Source organism: Chelonia mydas, chromosome 5, assembly GCF_015237465.2.
Source record: "Chelonia mydas isolate rCheMyd1 chromosome 5, rCheMyd1.pri.v2, whole genome shotgun sequence".
Taxonomy (NCBI): Eukaryota; Metazoa; Chordata; order Testudines; family Cheloniidae; genus Chelonia; species Chelonia mydas.
This window is the reverse complement of record NC_051245.2, coordinates 10384034-10400773: the sequence shown is the minus strand read 5'-3', so window position 1 is coordinate 10400773 and position 16740 is coordinate 10384034. Positions and strand designations below refer to the sequence as shown.

Sequence of the window (16740 nt, the reverse complement as noted above, 5' to 3'; positions counted from 1 at the left end):
ATTTAAAGTTGTGCATTGCAAGCAACATTAAGTTCTGCTGGATGGATCCCTTGTATTCTTTCTTCCTCTGGGAGCAGTACAGAAGTTTAGATATTTGGGTCTCACTTGAGTCCAGAAGTCTAGATATATATTGAAACTGCATATACCTGTCTTACTTGACCAGATTTACCTGGATATTTCATGAGGACAGGCTTTTTATTGCTGACACATCACATTTCTGATTGGACCAGAAACACGGCAAAAATTATTAGACTGGATAAGATCTGAGATCCATCTAGTTCAATATCCTGTCTATGGCAGTGTTCAGTACCACATGTTTCAAAGGAAGGTGCAAGAAGCCCTAGACTATTCCATTATGGTGTAACTTATCCACAGGGACATTTTCTTCCTTGACTTCATTAGTTATAAAATGGTTTGAAGCATGGGGGCTTATATCTGTGTGTTTTGTCTCCCCCATTCCCCAATCCAATCTATTGTGTGAAAATTAAAGGAAAATCATGTGGCATTCTTTGAACTTTAGAAAACATTTGGTTCTGTTTCTAGATGGAGTTTATTTTACCTAAACCACTTCACTCATTCCAAATAGGAAATCGTTTGAAATGGAATCACTTTCCTATTGTATTTTTCAATAAACTCCTAGTTATAGTACATAAGTATTAGAACTGATGTCAAGCTGCAAATCATGACAAATTTTCCGTTTGATTCTGAGAATTTTGAAGATTTGTGACTTACTCTCGTCTCTTCCGTTTTGCATTTACCCATGTGGAAATGTTCAGTATTTTTTTCCTCATGCATAACAAATGACATCAGTAATGTTCCTGGAAAAAATAACCAACAAACACATTTACAGCAGAAAACATTAAAGAAGCATTAGCATTCAGGATGTACAGAACACCGTGTGCTGTTATCTAGGTTATAAATGAACCAAGGAAAATACTGAATAGTTATTTGTAACGTCTTCAGGAACCACAAAGCTTAGATCTTGATCCATCTCTGAACTTTTGCAAATTCCAGACCTGTTGGAATGCAAAATTTTGAACTTTTTCATTGTAGAGATGGAGTAAGCAATGGATATTGGATCTGGACTTGAATTAAAACTTCATCAGTGTCTCCAGGAGATTAGATATAGGTTTTGGTTTGGTCCCAACTCTAATAAAATTTAGCACTGGTCTCTTATAGTGTATCATAAATTACCTCTGCCCCAAAATCTATATACTGTCTTATATTCAGGTCCAGAAGATGCTTCTAATGTCAGGATTCTGAGTGACTAGGCAGAATTAAGGGAAACCAGTGGGAAAATCTAAGAAAGGTCTCTTGGTTTTTAATTTAATCCTTGACTCCATAATTAGCAACCATGCCAAAGGGAAGAAGAGGTAGGTGGAAACCAGCATCCAAAATCCAAGAAAAACTGCAAATGAACAGGTGGACTGCCTCAATCCAATTTGCATAGAATAATTAATGCATGCTAAAATGGATCACTCCAAGCATGGCACGAAAGGTGTTTTGGCAGTTCGTCCAATACATTACCTGCAGTAACATGTCAGAATAAGCAGTTGCATAAACAAACTAATTTGTATCCTTTAAGTCATAACTTTACTGTACTGCCATGTCTCGAAACAAAGGGCAGTAGAAATGTAAATGTAGAAAGCACAGGCTTTGGGAAAATGCTTGGAATGAGTGAGTGGCAGTGGCAACCTTGCCTTGTGGAATAGTCATCCTGAATAAAGCACTCCGTATCCCGTCCCTTTCTGGCTGAAGTCACTGGGGAACTTTGCCATCAACCTCAATGGCAGCAGGACTAAGGCCTATGGTTTGAGTCAAGTTCTGCTCCTAGATGTGTGTGGGAGCTCCCATTGACTTCAATTGGGGTTTCACTTGTATAATACAGTATACCTCTGTTTATTGGAAACCCTATTACCCAAACCTCCATTTTCTGAATCCATTCAAGCATGAGATTTATGGAGGACAAGAAAGGGCTTCAGATAGTGTGGAGGTCTGGATAATAGAGCAGAGACCCCAGGTCAGGACTGAGAGGAGGACCAGTCCCCAGCCATGGTGGAGGCCACGTTGCTTCTGAATGGCTCCTGTGGTGGTGTATGGAGCCTTCTGCAGCCCACCTGTCATGAGAGGGAGTGAGCTGGGCCATCATAGTGGAGCTGCAGTGGGTTCCCTGTGCTGCCACAGGGCCAGTGACATTAAATTCTCTGCAGCTGCAGGGAGGGAGGCTGTGGTCCTGGTGGGTAGAGCAAAGACCTTTGGCCATGACTGCAAAGAGGATGAGCCTCTGGCCAGAGGGGAAGCCTCCCCCGCCCCTGCCACCAGTTGAATGACTCCTGCCCCCCCCAGTTATCCAAACTCCCAATTATCAGAAAAAAAACTGTGTCCCTCATATTCCAGTAACAGTTATATACTGTATTTACCTCTTTGAGTAGTTTGTCTGTTCATCACAGCAGAAGTCTATGGGCTAAATCCTGTTCTTAGTTACACCAGAAAAACCTGACTGGCTTCTGTGGGATTGCTCACATGTATATATTGAGCAGATAACAATTTTCCAGTGCAACAATTCTCTATTGTCAAATTAACATTTGCTGGGAACATACAAAAACATGCAATAAAAAATAATAAAGATGTTTCATTTTGACAATTGTGAAAGATTTTGTTTTGAAGCACTTTTGTCATAAATATAAAGGGAAGGGTAAACCCCTTTAAAATCCCTCCCGGCCAGAGGAAAAATCCTCTCACCTGTAAAGGGTTAAGAAGCTAAAGGTAACCTCGCTGGCACCTGACCAAAATGACCAATGAGGAGACAAGATACTTTCAAAAGCTGGGAGGAGGGAGAGAAACAAAGGGTCTGTGTCTCTCTGTCTATATGCTGCTTTGCCGGGGATAGAACAGGAATGGAGTCTTAGAACTTTTAGTAAGTAATCTAGCTAGGTATGCGTTAGATTATGATTTCTTTAAATGGCTGAGAAAAGAATTTTGCTGAATAGAATGACTATTTCTGTCTGTGTGTCTTTTTTGTAACTTAGGGGGGACCTGCCTAGAGGGATTCTCTATGTTTTGAATCTAATTACCCTGTAAGGTACCTATCATCCTGATTTTACAGGGGTGATTCCTTTACTCCTATTTACTTCTATTTCTATTAAAAGTCTTCTTGTAAGAAAACTGAATGCTTTTTCATTGTTCTAAGATCCAAGGGTTTGGGTCTGTGGTCACCCATGCAAATTGGTGAGGATTTTTACCAAACCTTTCCCAGGGAGTGGGGTGCAAGGGTTGGGAGGATGTTGGGGGGAAAGACGTGTCCAAACTACGTTTCCCAGTAAACCCAGTTAGAGTTTGGTGGTGGCAGTGGTTATTCCAAGGACAAAGGATAAAATTAATTTGTACCTTGGGGAAGTTTTAACCTAAGCTGGTAAAAGTAAGCTTAGGAGGTTTTCATGCAGGTCCCCACATCTGTACCCTAGAGTTCAGAGTGGGGGAGGAACCTTGACAACTTTGTTTCAACTTTTTACAATATATAATATCTAATGGTTTTACAATATCTTGGAAGGAAATTCCAAGTTTTGACAAGCTCTAGTAAATTTGACACAGTATTTCACCCAAAAGCCACCTATTAATCTGCTAGTCTGGAGATAAATGTATGAGCTTTTCCCCTGTGGAGATAAAGTACTCTGAAATATGTGAGAAACTCCTTATTAAAGGATGGATCACAATAAGGGATTGTCATAAATATAAAGGGAAGTGTAACAACCTTCCTGTATAAAGTACTATAAAATCCCTCCTGGCCAGAGGCACAATATCATTTTACCTGTAAAGGGTTAAGAAGCTCAGGTAACCTGGCTGGCACCTGACCAAAAGGACCAATAAGGGGACAAGATACTTTCAAATTGGGGGGGAGAAAGGCTTTTGTCTGTCTGTTCTGTGTGCTTGCCGGAGAGAGATCAAGAAAGAAAGCAATCAAACTCCATTAGAATTAGTAAGTACTAGCAAGGAAATGTGTTATTTTACTTTTGTTTTGGCTTGTGATTTTCTCTGTGCTGAGAGGAAGGTGTATTCCTGGTTTTCTTTTTGTAACTTTAAAGTTTTTGCCTAGAGGGAAATCCTCTGTGTTTTAAATCTGATTGCCCTGTGAGATTAGCTTCCCTTCTAATTTTACAGAGGTGCTTCTTTTACCTTTTTTTTCCTAATAAGGTTCTGTTTCTTTTAAGAGCCTGACTGATTTCTCTATTGTCCTAAGACCCAGGGGTTTGGGTCTGTAATCACTTTGTAACCAATTGGTTAGGATATTATTCTCAAGCCTCCCCAGGAAAGGGAGATAAAGGCTTGGGGGGATATTCTGGGGGAATAGGAATTCCAAGTGGTCCTTTCCCTGATTCTTTGTTAAATCACTTGGTGGTGGCAGTGTACCCTCCAAGGGCAAAGAGTTTGTACCTTGGGGAAGTTTTACCCTAAGCTGGTAGAAATAAGCTTAGGTGGTCTTTCATGCAGGTCCCCACATCTGTACCCTAGAGTTCAGAGTGGGGAAGGAACCCTGGCCAGGATAATGGTCAACAAGTATAGAGCCATCAATTGTGGATGATGGTAATCCATATGGCCTAGTTAAATACTTTAGAGATGCTTAATGCTGATAACTTTAAAGGGGCAAAAGGTTTTAGATGCACAGTTTCCACTGAATTTAAGTGAGAGTTAGGGACCTTCCTCCCTTAGGCTACTTTGAAAATCCTAATTTAAATTCTCGGGTTGGTAAAAGGTTCAGCTTACAGAGGCACTCCAACATTTATAGGTGTATTCTGAACTTTATTAGAGCCTCTTGAGTATGGAAATCTTGTGAGAATAAGTTCTGTCATGAGAATTCTCATTCGGACCAACTGTTGTCATAGGATTTGGGGCCCTTTCACTTTTATTCCAGGCTGTGATCAAGAACAAAGGCACTTGAAAATGAAAGTTGTTTAAAAAAATCCAAAACAATCTCAGGGGGCAATAATTGGATCTGTTTTTTGAACAGCAAAGCTTAAGATTTTCCAAATGTTGTACTCTGAGTTAATACTCATTAATTTCCAGGGGAGCAAGACCAATGCATATGGTTCTGAACCAAAAGCTATCTTTAAAAATAATGCTAATGTGGCAAAAAAAAGTTCCCATTGTGTTTGGGGTAGATTTTTGGAACAGTTTTTATTTTATTCAAAGTAGCTCACCCATCTTTAGTGATAGTGTTCCACACTGGAATGGAAACTGGTGTCTTTTGAGGTGCTAGATGAAAAATAGAAGTTTTATTATGTTTTTTTTCTTGTATCAAGTCTTCTAGGGACTAATCCAAAGCCCATTCAAGTCAATGGGAGTCTTTCCTTTGACATGATGGGGCTCTGGATCAAGTCTATAGACAGGAGACAAGTCTAAACGAAGTGACTGTTCACACATGAAAGCTCATGCTCCAATACGTCTGTTAGTCCTGCAAGCCACAGGACTCTTCGCTGTTTTTACAGATCCAGACTAACATGGCTGCCCCTCTGAAGTCTAAAATTGCTATCTTTAGGAATAAGATCCAGGTGCTCTTCACTTCTTATCTGTCGGTATCCAATGTGTAGTAAGCATCTTCCACATACACCAACATACAGATATTGTGGAAGAAGCTAGAAAAACATGAGACTAAGAAATATTAGGAATCAATATAAGATTGCTCATCTGTGAAAAAGAAATTGCCTAAGGAAAAACTAGGAGGTGAATTACCCAGAGACAAATTGCTGTCTTGGTCCCTGGAGGAAGACTACATTTTGCTAAGAACTAGTTAAAAAAAGTAAACAATCAATCTAAAATTATGCTAGAAAAACTCTCATCACATCCATTATTTATAGGCGGATTATTTTGTTTACTAAATTATAGAGCATGTCGTTCTTACTTTGCAGGCAGAATTCACAGCCATGAGGGACCAATATATGCGAGGTGGAGAGGGTTTCATTATCTGCTATTCCATCACAGACCGCCAATCCTTTCAGGAAGCTGCAGAGTTTAAGGAGCTCATTTATCGTGTCCGGCACACTTATGACATCCCATTGGTGCTGGTGGGAAACAAAATAGATCTTGAGGAGTTCAGGCAGGTAAGTGAAGTTTCTTTCTGTTCCTTTTCCTCTGCTATGTTAGGCATTTATGCAGCATGTGTCATACGGTACTTTTGAGAATTATTTCCCCAGAATAGGCCTGGATCAAAGAGCAATGCACCAGGATTGTTAATAAATTAAGATAAATATTACCATTAATTTCTATGACCCTTTTCACTCTAAAGGAGCCTAATCCACTCATATCCACAGCTAGCAGGTTTTGTAAACTGATCATATTTGCTCTGGAAGCTACTGACATATCAAACATGGAAACCCAGGATGCCATTTATACCGAGTAGAATTGAACTTCAAATAAATGATGTAACTTGGGTATAGAAAATATAACAGTTTAAAGTGCTGTTCTCTAGTTCATTAGCATCTGTGTTCACATGCATGCCTATTGCCTTTTCACGTTTTAGCATGTCACCCCCATGTGTTCCCTCTTCTCTTCCTTAGAAAATTCAAAACAACAATAGGAGTGAAATTAGTTTTGGGACTCCGAGAAACATCTAAAGAGTTTCACATTTATTTCCAGGTCATTGACTTTCTCCCTAAATCGGACTGAGACAAAAGCCTAATGGTGACAATCCAGCTGTAGCATAATGCTCAGCTTGAGACCTTGAACAATAGTGCTCTGTGTAATATTCTGTAAAATACATGTAACTCTTGAGGTGATATATATTGTGGGGGAAGGAATGTGAATCCAATCATTCCACTAAGAATATTCCATTACACATAACTGGACTTCACTACATTTAATTTCTTTATCTATTGTTATCTATAGATGAATTTTCAGCAAGTCACTATGTGCAATGATATTTGTGTTAGGAAAGGTTTTTATTCCCCTCACCCTCTGTATCTCTGTAGCTCCCAGATTCTAAGCTCATGTTTTATTGGGCATTCAGGCTTGCATTAGTTGATGGGATAAGTGGTCATACTCCTGACATAATGGTCTGTTACTAGTAAGTTTAGTAACCTTCCTGATCTAAAATATTTAGAGATAGGCTTGAAACAAAACCAGAAATCCAAATATCCCTTCACTTTGAGGAACTTTGGACCACGATCTGAATTTTGTAACTCGACCTTTCTGTCTATACTAGGCCATACCCGATTCCCAGATTCAGCCTTTCCTGGTATAAATATTATGAAAACTGGGGTCTAGCTGTTGAACATTAAAGTTTGGACCATCTCTAAAATGTTACATCTTTGACTTGTGAAAACCCAAAATCATGCTATTAATATTGAGATTTTAAAATATGTATTTCCAATCAGTTATAAATGTGTCAACTGTCACAATGAATTCAGCCATCTGTGCAGTGGATGATGGTTGAAACTATATAACATACATATTAGAGAACTACAGAAAGTTGGATTTTGATCTTTTCAGGTCTCAGAAGCTTAGGAAGAACAGTGTGGTCAACATTTGGATGGGAGACTTTATATAAAACTCCAGAGTGATACAGGGAGAGGTGCTGGGAGCACTGATGCTAGAGATATCCTCACTCCAAAGAGAACAAGAATGAGATGATGACCGTTAAAGATCTTGAGTAAAACTTTCCAAAGTGCCTAAATGGCTTGGTAGGCAGAGTCCCATTTTCAAAAGTAACTTAGCCACTGAGAAGCCTACATCCCATTGATTTTCAATATGCCTAAGTCACTTTTGAAAATGTCACTGTGGCTGCCAAACCACTTAAGTGCTTTTGAAAATGTTACCCCTCAGGACTAGACCGGGTCAAAATCTTTTAAATTAAAAGTTCTTTAATTGAAAAATGGCTTTTTATTAGAACCATTTGTTGGTGGAAATTTTTTTTTGTAATAATCAGACTTCCTTTTTCACTGTGTTTCAAAGTGGGTTTTTCCCAGTGTTTGATTTGGGAAGACAAGTACAGGAGCTCAACCAATAACAATGGTGTCCTCCACATGGTGTGATGTCATATGTCCTCTAAATGAGAGGTCACACCGTGCATACCAGGGACTGAAGAGGTGCTGGGGCTGAACCCTGGTAAGCCCAGGGACAAATTAAGCTCTATTTCCCCCCTCAAAATGGCTATCACAATTTTTTGTTTAGCAAAAACCATTATGACAAAAACATTGATGATGAACTTCAAGTCCTGAGAACAAAAGCAACTTCAAAATTTTGAATCATAGTGCCCCCCCACCCCCCAACCAGCTCTACTCCTGCTACCTTTCGCAAGGTTAAGGCTGTTTTCCAAATGACTGCTATAGTGAGGGATCTCCTTAGAACCATGAACAGTGGACAAACATCTGCTCTGATGTTATTAGATCTATTAGCTGCCATTGACGTCAGAGGTCATAAAATACTAAACCTAGAAGGAATGGGTGAACTACATCAATCTGTTTTTGCTCATGCCCCTTCAGCAGACCTCACTGGAATCCTTTATATATGGGAGTCCAAGGGTCAATTTTATATGCTGAACATGACAGAAGATAATTATGTATGAGACTGTACCCATTCCTTTCCACTGAGGACCTAATTACAGTGGTCCAGTCTTCAGTCATCGGGCTATTTTTAAAGGCCACCAAGAAACTTCAACCTGGACCAGCCTCCCTACCAGCTGAAAATGGATCACACTGGTGTTCAGTGGCCAATACTGTCTCCCTGTGCTATGACAAACACAAATCAAGGTCCTGATTCTGATTTTTTTAAAGCCTCTAGGGAGTGTGGACCAATCTGCCTTCGAACTTCTCCCTCCATGATTCCTCTACAGCAGTCAGCAAGCACTCTAACACTTCAGACAGGATGTCCTCAGCTGACCTACATTCTAGGCTATTGTCTGTTGAATTCCCTGCCACTAGAGATTAGAATGAGGACACACTTCCAATCTTTTCTCCAATGAAAGCTTTCCTCTGGGCTCAATCTACAAGCTAGGCCTGTGACTTCCTCTGCTCACGTACACGTACTTGTGGTAGATCGATGAATGCTGCGGCTGCCTGTGCTACTGTGCCTATGTTACTTATACTCATTCTAGGCCTCACCGGACTACTGCAAGTTTGTGTGTGGTAGCTGTGGAATCACACCCCAGGCTTACGGCGTTGATGTAGCCTTAGTAATGAGGGTATTAGATGAAAGGCCTCTCAATCTCCTTTCAGGAAGACAGATGAGCACTGGATAATGTGGTGGTTTTCTGAGTAAAATCTACATTATTGGTATACAACAGAAATAAAAGGTGTGGGGGTTTTTGTGTTTGTTTTTTTACAAGATGGAAATGTGCTTCTTTAGGTCCCAGTTCCATAAGGCACCTAAGCCAATCTCCAGCTTTAACCATGTCAGTAGTCCATTAGACTTCAGTGTGTTTACTCATGTGCATACGTTTTTGCAGGCTCAGGGCCTGAATGAGATTTCTGTTGAACACAGCTGGATAAAATGAGTAGCTGTGACTGTTCACATGCTTAAAGTTAGGCACATGCTTAAGTACCTTGCAGAATTGGGGTCTTAATTCTGTTCATGGGGCTATATTAAAAATGCTTAGACAGGAATCATTGCACCCACCAATGAAGTGCAGCCACCTCTGGGAAGAAATACAACAATGGTTTAATAGTACAAAGCAATGTGACAAAACAGACTATAACAAACAAATTGGGTAGTGAGAAAGAAAACTACCCAATTAAAGCTACTGAGGGAATGTTATATAGGCAGAACGCAATTACCCAAACTGGAATTCGGCCAGGGTACCAAGACTAACACTAAGACTTTTTTCAGAGTAGCAGCCGTGTTAGTCTGTATCCGCAAAAGAAAAGGAGTACTTGTGGCACTTTAGAGACTAACCAATTTATTTGAGCATAAGCTCTTGTGAGCTACAGCTCACTCCACTGAATGCATCCAGTGAAGTGAGCTGTAGCTCACGAAAGCTTATGCTCAAATAAATTGGTTAGTCTCTAAGGTGCCAGAAGTACTCCTTTTCTTTTTACTAAGACTTTTGTTAAAGACATTTTTTTCATACTAAAGTCATTAAAGATACATTTCCAAATGCCTTGACTAATATGGCAGTAACATTAGATCCAATGTTCCTTAATGCTGTACCACAATTTCATAACAATCAGACAGGCTGTAAGAGTTGAGTCAGCAAAGCTACTGTTTGAAATGCTATCCCCTACACAGTGGAATTAATGATGTATGCCATCTCTCTCAAATCTATCAATAGTGATATGAGAACAAGAATAATCTGCAATTAAAATTAAGTGTATGAAACAACCCTACTCAAAGTGAGCTTTATTATTTTAAATAATGTTCCTTTCTGATGCCTCTCGTGGATTTTGTTAAGCATCTCTTGTCACTTTTAAGTATGTCTTGTCCTTAAAAACATGGGTTTATCTGTGCTCCTTCTTAAAAACCAACTGGAATTTCAAGAGCTTAAAGAATAAACACCATCCACTTCATCTGTAAAGCATGAGCAACTGAGTCACAAGTCATAGTTAATAAGTGCTGATACGTGGTTTCTTATCCTATTTTGCATGTCCAGTTGATTGCAAGTACTGGTAGATATCCTCTTCACCCCTATCTATCCTAGAAGGCAGGGTACTTAATTAAGGGTTTGATCTTGCGAGGTGCTAAGTACTCTAGCCTGATCCAACTAAGCACATGATTTACTTTAAGCATGTGAATAGTCCCATCAACATCATTGGCTACCCTATGTGCTTTAAGTTAAGCATGTGCTACACGCTTTGATGAATCAGGCTGAAGTGCTAATGCACCTGAAGATGCAGATAGGAGCCCTGTGCAATTTTCACAAGTCCCTAAGCAAGTTGGGTACTGACTACCCATTGATTTAAATGGGACTTAAGCTCTTAGCTGCTTATGAAAATTCCACTTAGTGCTTATCTGGGTCTTCAGGTTCCTAAATATATTATAAAATCTGGCCCTTAGGCCCTATTTTTTTTTGTTTGTTAACAAAGGGGGGGTGGGGGGTTAGTAATAGGTGTTGCAGCACTAGCGTTGTAATGCCTAACTGAGTTATGACCCTAAAGCTCATTTTCAAAAGGAATTTAGGCACTTGAGAGTCAAGATCTGGTTGACAGTCAGTGGGGATTTAGGCTCTTTCATGTCTAGGAGACTAAATTTAGGATTTTGGCATCTGCATAAGTACTTTGCTGACCTGGGGCCTAACTTTAAGCACCTAAGTAGTCCCATTGACTTCACTAGGCTATTGGTCTACTTAAATGCCCCAGTTCAAGAAAACATCTCTATTCAAGAAAGTATATTGGTATGTGCTTTAGTCTCATTGATTTCAGTGCAACTAATTTAGGTTAGTGTGTGTTTTTGGTGGGTTGGTTGGTTTCAGTCCTGGTCTTACGTTTCTAATTCTTGTCTTTAATCAGGGCAATAAAAACATGACTAAAGACCAATTTAATACTAGTGCCATTTTACATTTAAGTAGTTAGATTAATAAAGATAGGCAGTGTACGTATTTTAATTGCAATTAGATTATTTGAAAACATTAAGGGCAAGATCCTCAGCTGGCGTAAATAGGCATACCTGCACTGACTTCAGTGGAACTTTACCAATTTACACCAGCTGAGGATCTGGCCCTTAATGAGGTTTAAAACCTGTCATAGATAAACATTTAATCTAATTAAAACAGATTAATCTGTACAAAAGATACAATAACAACTAATACCATTTAAAAATAGATTTTTAGGGCACTCAATTTAAATTATATTGATTTGATTAATTCAAACACAATTAAACATAGACATGGTCATGTTGTTAAAAGCTGCCAGAGTGTAAGAGATTGAAGAATTTGCATAGATTGTTTCTATTGGCCCCCAGGATGTAGGCACCTGCCATACAATCCCAAGCACCCCCCAATGCCCATCAGTGTGCCTCCACTCTGACCAGGAGAGAATATCTCTTGGTTTACAAGGGCAGCTGATGCTTCGCTCAGCCCTTGACCTCTCTGGGAAGCCTGTCACCAAAGATGTTAGTTTTACTAACTACAGCCCTGATCCTGCAAAGAATTACACACTTGTTTACCTTTCAGCACATGACTAGCTTTACTAGCTTCATGTATAAATCTTTACATAATCAGTGCCCATGATTGCATATTTTTTCACACTAGGAGCTCATGAGAGCACTCTTTTAAACTGAACATTATCAGATGGTGTGTCCATTAATTGTATTTGTGTGGTTAAATTAAAACTCTATGGTTTCACTATGCCATGTGCCCAGATAATATCCAGATCTGTAGTATGGCACCTGAGCAGGTTCTCTTGATTCTAACTTGCTGTCTTTGGAACATTCAGGCTTAGATGTTAATGCTTATGACCTGAATTTGGGCAAGATGAACATAAGAACAACCATACTGGGTCAGACTAATGGTCCATCTAGCCCAGTATCTTGTCTGCTGACAGTGGCCAATGCAGGTGCCTCAGAGGGAATGAACAGAACAAGTAATCATCAAATGATCCATCCCCTGTTGTCCACTCCCAGCTTCTATTGATCAAAGGCTCAGGACACCATCCCGGCTCATTCAGGCTAATACCCATTGATGGACCTATCCTCCATGAACTTATCTAGTTCTTTTTTGAACCCTGTTTAGAGTTTTCGCCTTCATAATATCCCCTGACATACAGTGCCAGAGGTTGACTGTGTGATGAGTGAAGAAGTATTTCCTTTTGTTTGTTTTAAACTTGCTGCCTATTAGTTTCATTGGGTGACCCCTAGTTCTTGTGTTATGTGAAGGAGTAAATAACACTTCCTTATTACCTTATGTGCTTAGTGCTTGTCATGAATGAGAGTCAACATTATGTTGCTGCTGTGAAAAAGGTGAATACCACTCTGGGGTGTATTAATAGGAATATTATATGTAAGACACAGGAGGTAATTGTTCCATTCTACTTAGCACTGGGGAGACCTCACCTGGGGTATTATATCCAGTTTTGGCACCACACTGTAGGAAAGATGTGAAGAAATTGGAGAGACTCCAGAGGAGAACAGCAAAAATATGAGGTTTAGAAAACATGATTATGAGGAAAGGTTGGAAGAATTGGGAGCGTTTAGTCTAGAGAAGGCTGAGGGGAGACATGGTAACAGTCTTAAATTATATAAAAGATTGTTACATGAGGATTATGTTCCGTTTATTCACCAAGGGTGGGAAAAGAAATAATAAGGTTAGTTTGCAGCAATTGACATTTAGGTTAGATATGAGGAAAATCTTTATAGCTAAGGGTAGTTAAGCACTGGAACAGTTTAAGTTGTTACAAGCTTCCAGGGATGGGAATTCTGCAACAGGTTAGATAAAAGCCTGTCAGAGATGGTCTAGGTATTTTTAATCATGCCTTGGCATGAGAAAATGGACTAGATGACCTCTTCAGCTCCTTCCAGCCCTACATTTCTATGATTTTGATGTACCCGCAACCCCAACTTTTGTACTTCTACTTTCACAGCTGTTAACACCTGTGAGACCAGGTTCTCTAAATTTGAAGTAATTTGAATTCTAAGGGCAGGTCTATGCTACAAATTTACAGTGGTGCAGCTTCACCACTGTGGAGTTTCTTGTGAAGACACTGTAAAGCGACGGGAGAGAGCTCCCCCATTGGCTTAACTCAACCTCCGTGAGAGGCGGTACCTATGTCACTGGGAGAAACTCTCCTGCTGACATAGCGCTGTCTAAATTGGTGCTTAGCTGATATAACTATGTCACTCAGGGTGTGAATAATCCACACCCCTGAGCAACAGAATTATGTCAAAGTCATTCTGTAGTGTAGACCAGCGCTGAGGTTTTTTTTTTTCTTTTTCTGTGCAGTCATCTCATCACCATCTCTGGAATGTTTCCAAGCTATATCCCAAGCTGTCTGGCAGAGACTTTGAGATACTTAAAACACAAGTCTATACTCTATTTTTTTTTGTCTGGTAGACTGCTATGAAGAAATGATTGCTGAACTTCCTTTCACCCCCATTAGTCACTGGTACTGTGGAACTCTGAACAGATGATCTCAGTAGTTGGCGGGCAGGAAGACTGGGGAGAATCCACTGCCTACTGTTACCATTTTGCTGCAGTTAACAATAGTAATAGCTTATATTTTAAAAATACCTTTCATGATGAGGGATCCCAAAGCATTTTATAGACTTTATTTTGTGAGTGGAAGGGGACATAGCAGATATTTGAGTCTATGCTCTATCCAGTCATCAAATACACAATATTGGTGCACAATACAGCTGTCCTACTGGATTTATTGTTGCTCCTCAACATTAATAGTAGCTATAGTTAGGCCCTTTGCTACCTTTGTCTGACACAGTGACTGTGGCGTTCCTTTCAGATGGAAACCTAGCTGCAGTGAGTCATGGTTTTGCCCCCTACATGTGAGAACGTTGCAATGTGCTCTACCTGGCTTTGATCATGAGGCATGTGCTGAAGCTTCATCTGGTCCAACATGCAGCAGCCCATCTACTAGGAAATGCAAATCACAATAGGTCAGTGCTTATTCCCCGCATTGTCTTCCTGTCCTGTCCCAAATCCACTTCCAGATCTTGGAGTCCACCTTTAAAACTCTGATTGGGTTAGGATCTGTATATGTGAGAGGCCACCTCCGTCTTCATGATCCAGCACAACAGTTTCATTCAGCAGCTGGAGAAGCCCAGGATAAAAGTCTTATAGGATGCATCTCTGCAGGCTTTCCCTAAATAACTATGTTGAATAAATGGCAACACTTCTAATAGAGACATAACCAAATCATTGGAGGGCTGGAGCACAAAGTCAGTCTGGGAATATTCTTCAAAGCATTTGAATGTTTGGTTGTTTTTTTTAAAAAAAACAAATCTTCTTTGTCCCTGTTCATGCCCCTTTAATGTTCATTTTTAATTAACATTTGGGTGATAACGTTTTGCTAGCATCAATGCTTGAAGAAAGTGAATTAAGTTTAGAAATACCTGCAACTATCTCTCCTTTGCTATATATTGTATTGCGCAAAACACCACCCCTTTAAGAATATATTTTCACTCTCTGCTAACTTAAGTATTATTTTTGTTTTCCTATTTTCATGATACTGAATTCCCTGAACATCTGACACTAAAAGCTTTGAAGTAGCAGCCACACTTATCTCACCTTTGTTATTTTCTTGTCTTCCCAAGAATAAATCTAGAAGTTTCTTTTCAGTTCCTTTTTAAAATCTCTATTTTCTGTTGCATTAACTGTTAATTAGATCTCATTCCCTTAGAAATGATCATCTGATGGAGGGATTTTTTTTCCACCACATTTTGTCACTCTTTCTATCCTGAGATCTCGCCTTATGACATTGTAATAAACTCTTTCAATGCTACTCCTCCACTGCCAAAACAAAATACATCTTGTATGTTTTTCCTCTCTGCCAAGACAACAGGTGGGATTTTATTTAGCAATTTTCAGTCTCATGCAAAGAAGCACTATTTAGCTTTTTTCCCCTCTAACAACTGTTCAGCTATGCGTACTTAATCTGTCATTCCAATACTTCTGTATTTCATAATCAAAACACATGCATGCATATTACCTTAAGATGTGACTAAACTGACCAAGCACACAAACAGCTGTAATGAATCGGCTACTGGCTCACTATTGGGCCCAGTGTTAACCCCCAGTCCAACCTCCAGCCAGTACAGGACACCATAATCTCTCCAGCACAGTAAAAGAGAGCACTAGTTGAAGCTGGAGGGTACCAGGCTCTGGAGGGAATGGAAGGCTTTATGTGATCAGGAATGTCTGGCCAGAGGTAGCAGCCTGGGAGCTGTCTGCAGAAGGAAGTCCAGATAGCTGGCTGCCAGAACATGGGGACTGGAGGGCATATGAGCTGGATGGAGAAACACCCTGTTGCTAGCAGAGATCCAACAGTAGCCACAACAGGAGGATACAGGGCTCTGACCAGAAGGCAATAGGATGGTGTGGAAGGGTGAGACCAGCCTGGTATAGGGGTGTGTGTGTAAACGCGGCATATTGGGGCATTGCTGAAAGGGGACATTTTAAGGGTGCATCAGATACCTTAATTGTGCATTTCCTGGTTTTCAGAATTTTGCTCAACTCAACATTCTGTGAGGGGATATCATACCATGCTACAACCTCAATGCTATATTAACCTTGTTTGTTGCCATTGAATTTCCTAGTTTTTGTTTTTAAATAGGAAAAGATATGTTGTTGGAAAGAGTTAATAGTCAGGGAGGCAATTATACATATAATGTCCTGCAATTTGTATACCAATCCCTAGGTCATAGGGTAGTCCTTGCTCTTGTGCAAACTGTTGTAACCTTGTGACCCAGGATTTGCTCAGAATCCATGTGCTGGAAATCAAGGCAGTGCACATTTCTTTCCCCTCAGCATTCAAGGAACCTATGATCTTAGTTCCAAACTTCCACACTGTGTTTATGGAAACACCATATTAATCTTCCCCAAGATCAAGAAGTCAATGCTTATATCCCCCAGATCACCTCAAACAACCAATCCCAGTCTTGTCTACTCTTACCTGTCCATCCACAACCACTACCCCTCGCACTGTCTCTTTCCCCCAGCACATACAAAGTCTTCTGTCTCATGAGGATTTCAGAGCACTTAAAAGCATTGTTCTTTAAGGAACAATAGAGGGATGATGCAGGGAAAAGGCTCCTCCACACAGCCATCTCCATCCACAGCAAGGGAGGCTCTGAAAGGTGGGAATGTGATGT

The 16740-nt window shown here is 40.0% G+C and overlaps 1 protein-coding gene across 1 annotated transcript in view; it reads left to right on the top strand.

The window, feature by feature from the left end:
- The window catches only part of RIT2 (Ras like without CAAX 2), a 253241-nt gene that overhangs the window by 124044 nt on the left and 112457 nt on the right, over positions 1-16740 (top strand). The window contains exon 4 of the mRNA XM_007060445.3: positions 5904-6095. Coding sequence (XP_007060507.3) covers positions 5904-6095 — 192 coding nt within the window. The remainder of the gene's footprint in view (positions 1-5903; positions 6096-16740) is intronic.